The sequence below is a fragment of the Lolium perenne genome, chromosome 5 (genome assembly GCF_019359855.2).
Source record: "Lolium perenne isolate Kyuss_39 chromosome 5, Kyuss_2.0, whole genome shotgun sequence".
NCBI lineage: Eukaryota > Viridiplantae > Streptophyta > Magnoliopsida > Poales > Poaceae > Lolium > Lolium perenne.
The window spans coordinates 62,691,061-62,698,394 of NC_067248.2; the positions used below are offsets into that span (position 1 = coordinate 62,691,061).

The 7,334-nt window shown below is 48.3% G+C and overlaps 1 protein-coding gene across 1 annotated transcript; it reads left to right on the forward strand.

The window, feature by feature from the left end:
• The first annotated feature begins 5,486 nt into the window (after window positions 1-5,486).
• Window positions 5,487-6,733, forward strand: LOC127304674 (protein PHOSPHATE-INDUCED 1-like). The gene has a single exon (XM_051335290.2). The coding sequence runs from the start codon at window positions 5,516-5,518 to the stop codon at window positions 6,470-6,472; it is 957 nt and encodes a 318-aa protein (XP_051191250.2). The 5' UTR covers window positions 5,487-5,515; the 3' UTR covers window positions 6,473-6,733.
• Window positions 6,734-7,334: the final 601 nt, after the last annotated feature.

The following is a 7,334-nucleotide window of genomic DNA, read 5'->3' on the forward strand; positions in this document are numbered from 1 at the left end:
ACATGATATATCGTATTAATATGGTGCTATCTCATAAATAGTTATTTCAAAAAATACATATAGCAAAAAAACGAAGTATTTCAGCATGAATAAAGGATGTAGTCCAAAACTTCCAGAAGAATACTAAAAAGAGACGAGATGAGATTGGTTTGCCGTGCTTCAATGCATCGGCCTTTGTCATATATATATACAGCTCATGTACGTACAGGATAGATATACATCACGATGGTTCAGATCTACAACAACCTGAACTAGATTCGTATGAATCTCTTCTCTACAACTTAGCGTGCAAGTCACGGCTATGAAGCGCTCCTATCACGACCTGAACTGTCGTTTAACAGCCCCCCCTGATCCAAACTGGTGTGCACCAGATTGAGATCGAACTTCAAACGATCCAGAGCTTCTCGACCAAGAGCTTTCGTGAAAATATCAGCAAGCTGGTCTCGTGAAGGAATGAACTGAACTCGAAGTGTTCCTGCTGCCACCTTTTCCCTCACAAAATGGAAATCTATTTCGATATGCTTTGTTCGTGCATGAAATACTGGATTAGCACATAGAAACGTGTAAGACATCCTTAAGATGTAATGATCGGGACGAGCTGGATAAAACAGAATTACCAACATGTGAAATAAAGAGACTATTACCGTTAGCTACTTGGACATGGTCGTTACCCTTGTAGGTCTCCCGGACGTTCATCTTCTCGACGTCATTGGTGAGATGGTCAGTTGCTCCGGTATCAATGTACCAATTCGGATCAACGCCATAGGAATCCGAGCTCGTGCTTGTGTGTCCAGCCATCTTCGTCTCCGGCTGGTATGCGTGGTCAAAGCGGGAGTAGCAGCGAAGAGCATCGTGGCCGTATTTGCCACATATCTGGCACGTGGATTTGGGACGGCCGCCATTGCCATTCCCGCGCCCACCGTAGTCTCCACGGCCACCGTAGTCTCCACGGCCGCCGCCATTGCCGTGGCCTCCGCTGTTTCCTCCGGCACGGCCGCCGTGGCTGGGAGCACGGCCGCCACCACCACGGCCAAAACCGCCGTTGCGCCCACCACCGCCGCCGCGGCCACAGCCACCACCGCGGCCACCGCCGCGCATGAAGTTGTTGGCGGAGTGCTGGAAGATCTGATCACGCGTCGGGTGGCGCGCTTCGTAGCTCATGAGATGAGCATAGATCTCACCGATGGAGACGTCCTCGGTGCGGGAGGTGAGCGACGTGATGAGGTTGTCGTAGTTGTCGCCGAGGCCGGCGAGCATGTAGGAGACGATCTCAGCGGAGCTGAGTGGCTGGCCGATCGACGACATGGTGTCGGCCAGATTCTTCATGCGGTGGTAGTACTCGGCCATCGACATGTCGCCCTTCTATGTCGTGGCGAGCTGCACGCGCAGCTGAACGATACGTGCCCTGGAGCGAGAGGCGAACATCTGCTCCAGCGCCTTCCATGCCTCCTCCGCAGTTGCCATGAAGAGGACATGCCCGAGAAGTCCGGGCGTGAGCGACGCCAGGATGGCGCTCAGGACCTGCTGGTCAAGACGAAACCAGGTTGAATAAACGGGGTTAGGTACCTTGGCGGCATCATCTCCTGCACCAGCGATCATCTTCGCTGGTTCCTTGATCGTCCCATCGACGAAGCCCATCAGGTCATGGGCGTGGAGAGCAGGGACGAACTGGGCACGCCACAGAAGGTAGTTTTCCTGATCGAGTTTGATGGTAATGGAGCTAGCAAAGGGCGGCAGAGATGAGGAGCTAGCAGATGCGGTGGAGCTCAATGAGGCAGCGCTGGAGGTGGTGAGGGTTCCAGATGTGTTGGGAGCCATGGCTTAGGTCGATTGGGAGCGTAGGCTCTGATACCATAAAAAGAGACGAGATGAGATTGGTTTGCCGTGCTTCAATGCATCGGCCTTTGTCATATATATATACAGCTCATGTACGTACAGGATAGATATACATCACGATGGTTCAGATCTACAACAACCAGAACTAGATTCGTATGAATCTCTTCTCTACAATTTAGCGTGCAAGTCACGGCTATGAAGCGCTCCTATCACGATCTGAACTGTCGTTTAACAAATACATGCATAACCACATGCAAGAATAGTTTTCCTATCAACATGCCACGACTACACAACATAGAATCACCATCATTAGGGATGTCATCGGCATCTTCCAATTCAGAAGAACCAGCACATTACAGTTCATCTTTATCACCATGGCTAAAAGGAAGCTACTTCTTCTTAAGAAGGGAACTCAGGACTTTATGCCAACTAGTACTTTTAACCGTTTAATAAAAGGCCGTGTGCATCATCATGATGCAGAAGCCGGGGTTTTCACTCCCCATTTCGAAAAAAAATGCCAACTAGTGGAATGCTCGTGCTTCGCCACGGCTCCCTACCTTATGCCAGTCACAATATTACATGGATCTCTACTTTATGTAGTTTCACAAATATTACAAGTGTAAATGATGCGCAAAAATATTTAAGTACATAAAAATAACCACATAATATTTAAAATATCATAAGATCATATCACATAATTTAGTGTAATAATTATAAAAAAGGCAACGAGACCGACATATTATTTCTTATATTATTTATTAAATCCATGCTCTCTTGATCGTGAATAACATATGCTCGCACAACATCATGTATGTTATTTTCAATGTCATTAGCAAGGTACTTGAGTATGTGTATCAAAAATCTCTTTGTCAACTCGTAGCCATCCTGCACAATCAATCTATCGAGTTAGCATGAAGTTTTATTTTCATAAAAATATAAGAATGTGAACATAAAGTACTCCCGGTGCAAATTGGATGAACAAATCATTTATCGCATGAAAGCATAAAAGAAAATACTAAGTAACCAAACAATTTTTTGCAAATAAATGGAAAATATTATTATCTCTTGGTCATTAGGATGATAATACTTTTTTTGTAATGATAACCACAGAAAACCACATGTCAGTGCTTGTTGGTATTGGAGTACTGAAAAAAGTCGGACAATCCTGCTTTCTTCCTCACCCAAATTTCCCCAACTTTAATTTTAAAATAACAAACTTTTCCCGATTTCACATTCTCCCGACACCACCGCATGGGTTACTCCTGCCGCCTGTGGCCACACACGCCGCCAAGGTCACTCGCTGTTTGGCGCCCGTCCACGGCTAGCTCTCTCACGTCCATCCCATCCTCCAGCGCCAAGCCACTCACCGTCGGCCTCCACACCCCCCGGCGCACGGTTTCGGCTGCCTGCCTCCCTGCCATTCGGCGGACGGTTCAGGCTGCCGACCTCCCCGCCCTCCGGAGCTAAACCACTCCTCCATCAGCCGCACGGTTGTTACTCCGCCGTTGAAGAGTTGCCCGTGCTTTCCTTTGGTTCCCACGCGGGCCCACTATTACTATTTTTGGAAATATTCCTTTACCACAAATGGATAGTTTCGGTGACCTGACTATAAGCAAAAACAAGGTCGACCTCGATGTAGTTCTGTCCAGGATAGAATGGGAAATTAATATGGCATGAACCAGAATCATTCAATAGATTAGTTTGAACCGTAAAATTGGTTTATAATACACAAACTTTACCGTTCATTTTTCTCCGCTCTTTCCCATTCTCATGGCACAACAAAAAAATTCATATGATAGAAATTTATTTCTGACATTGCCATATTTTTTATATGATACGAAATTAATTTCTGATATTACCCATAAAAAATGGTACAGAATTCCAACACGATTTACACATATGGAGATTAAACAAAAGTTTTATTCAGAACAAACCATCCATTGACATTTGGATCTGAAGCATTTGTTCTTGAGATTCCCTTCAACAAAAAAATCTGTTTGAACAAGAACGATTGGCTCAATAAATATAATGGAGTATATGAACAAGAATTTTCTGCAACATGAAGTAGATAAATAAGATGCATGGACCAACGTGAGCCCTCTCCACGTCAGAAATTTACATCAGGCTACAATCATGTTCCACGGTCACAGGTTATCATGAATATATCACAGATTCTGCATATATTAACAAACAAGCAAAACATATTTTGGGGGATCCAGGATCCATGAATACATCGGTGATAAAAACAGGAAAATACAGAATCCAAAAGCAATTATAGAACAAATAAACAGATCGGAGACTTCAGGGGAGAGAAAAAAAATATCGAATCTGCAATCTCAATAAATCAAACATCTCAGACTAATTACTTACATAAGCTAAGCAAGATCACCACATAATCTGAACGGTGAAGTATCCAAAGACATGACAAAGACATGACAGAAGTCAACAAAGCAGTAATAGGATCACCACTTCGTATGTCAAAAAAACCTGAACGCGGTGCCGTTAAATGGAGGCGTGTCCCGCTGGTTGCCGGCCTAAGGCGCTGGGAAACAAAAAGTTTTACAGCAGTCAGGAAAGCAAACACTCCTGTACGTGCTAGCAAGCAGCATCAATAGCAATTAGCAGCCGCGACATACACAAGAAAGCACACGCGCTCATTCTGAGATAAAATAAGACGAAGCGGAAACACACCTTTGCAATTGGCAGGCAAACACACACGCTAGCAGTCAGCGGCAGCAGCAGTAAACACACAAGCCAAATCTATGTCTCCAGCTATTCTCATCTCTTTTCTCAATTTCTCTTGCGCACGGCAAATGAGGCGTACGCGGTAGACCACACGCCATGGTCGCTGCTTAACCCTCGATCTACTCCCTCCCTCCTCCATCCAAAGAGCCGAAAAAATTCAGTCACCCCGTTCATCCAAAGAGCTACCGGCGGCCGCGACGTGCACGCACCATGGGAAAGCCGACTCGCACTGCTACACCTTCCAGATTTGCGCCTGGCAGTCCCACCCATCGGTGCGGCGATGCCACGCCACCAGAGTCGGAAACGATGGGTTGCCATGATGATATGCATGTGGTAAATTGAGTCAAACTGTGATAACTCCATCAAGGTAGGTGTTCCTATTAGCAAGATAAGATAAGATAAGATAAGATGGTTAGCTATTTTTGAGGAGTGCGGACCGGGTGGTTTGAGGGAGGAAATATGAATTGAGGACGTGGGGGGTATTATTGTCCATCCTGAAAATGTGACACCAGGCATTCACCAGTTTGCTCTTAATAGTAGAGATAGCCTAGGAAAAAAATAGTGCGCTAAATTTATACTATATTTGAAATACTATATGACTTAAGCTTTAGTCGACTGTGAAAATCATACTAGCCTCCAATTCGTATTTTTTTCTAAATTTCGATGTACCTAATGTCTAGACACATCTAAAATTAAACAAAATTAAAATAAATTCTATGAAACGGAGGGAGCAGCATTTGTAACCAGCACGGCGCGTAAACCTGCCTTGGAAGGAACTCCAATCAGGAGCACGCTGGGTATCCGATCCAGTGCAACTCGTTCGCTCGTGCAAGAAACAGACCAACGGATCAAGCATGTAAACCACACCATCACCACAATTGCCTATAAGCCCTAGCTGCATTGCATGGTTCTACGCTTACAACAATTAACGAAGATGAAATCGCACGCGGTGTGCTCCCTCCTCCTTGCCCTGCTCGTCGGCTTGACGCGCCCGTCGCCGTGCACGGCCTCCCTCTACGTGCCCCCGCCACCGGTCATGGCCTACCACCACGGCGCGGTGCTCGACGGCACCGTGCCGGTGTCCGTGCTCTACTACGGCGCCTTCTCACCGCACCACAAGGCCATCCTGGCCGACTTCCTGCTCTCGCTCTCGCCGCGCGCGCGCCCGCACGCCTTCGGCGCCCCGGCGGCCGCGTCGCCGTCGGTGGCGCGGTGGTGGGAGACCGTGGACCGGTACGTGCAGAGGGCCGGCAGGGAGCGTACGCGTGTGCTGCTGACCAACCAGGTCTCCGACGAAGGGTGCTCGCTGGGGAAGCGCCTGTCCCGGCTCCAGGTCGAGCAGTTGGCGGCGCGGCTCGGCGTGGCGCCCGGGGGCGTGGCCGTCGTGCTCACCGCCGCGGACGTCGCCGTGGAAGGGTTCTGCGAGAGCTCCTGCGGGCTGCACGGCTCGGCGGCGCCCGGCGGGTCTGTGCACGTGTGGGTGGGTAACGCGGCGGTGCAGTGCCCGGGCAGGTGCGCGTGGCCGTTCCACGCCGCGGACGGCTACCCTATTGGGGGCCACAGGAGCGGCGACACGCTCCGCGCACCCAACGGGGACGCCGGAGTGGACGGCATGGTGATCAACCTGGCGGCGCTGCTGGCCGGCGCGGTGACGAACCCGTACGGGCACGGGTACTTCCAGGGCGACGCGGGCGCGCCGGTGGAGGTGGGCGCCGGGTGTCCCGGCGTGTACGGCCGCGGCGCGTACCCCGGCTATCCCGGCAAGGTGAGGCTGGACACGACCACGGGCGCCGGGTTACCCGGGTACAACGCGGTGGGCAGGAACGGCAGGAGGTACCTCGTGCCGGCCCTGGTCGATCCTACCAACTACTCCTGCCTGATCATGGCCTAGTCGACTCATCAACCAAGCCGTCGAGTCCTGCGCGTTTATAGAGGAGACTTCATGAAATTCGCTTGCTGGCGTTCATCGATCTCTACATTGTCACGTACGTGCACACGCAGAGTCATAACACACTAGACTTGCGTGGTTAAGGATGCAGCACAGGATGAAGATGACCTCCGTTCGGGACATATATAGAGCAGATTTCGCAAGACTTGCATGTATTTTGCGCTAAATCGACACATTTATAACATGTTTTCAAATTGTTATCCATACATTCGGTTTTGATGTTTCTCTTGTGAATGAGAAAAACAATTAATTATTTTGGGAAATTCTAAAGGCGGAATGCGCCCGCTGAAGTCCTTCGCGCACGTGAAAATCAACTTTCGAAGGAAACCCATGAAAACCACGTAAAAATCATGTTTGAAACATCTGAAAAAATTCAAGGAAAACACATTATGTTGGGAAGGTATAGTTTTACACACACGATAAATGTTCATGTTGAAACTCAAAATTGTTTAGGAGCTATAAAAATGCCAAACTGACCAATAAATAGTACCAAAAGGCAAAATGTATATGAAAAAACATTGATTGATTTTTCCAATGGCAAGCACTACTATTCATTGCTTAATTTGACTTTTACATAAGAGTTAAATACACCTGCCGTCCAACAAGTTGGCATGGATGTGCATTTTCATCCTATTACTTCTAGAATGGGGCTCGGTCGTCCTAAACCTTGTCTAATTGTGTAAATGAGACCCAATCAATCCGAAACTGGCACGTGGTAGCCATCCTGGCGCTGACTGGGGCTGTAATTTTGCAGGTAAGTCCCTAGAAAAGTTTTGGCGTCGCATGGCTTAGTCCCCAAAGCATA

What these genes read in the sequence shown, in the direction of transcription:
- LOC127304674 (XM_051335290.2), top strand. Translation starts at nt 5,516, where the DNA reads ATGAAATCGCACGCGGTGTGCTCCCTCCTCCTTGCCCTGCTCGTCGGC.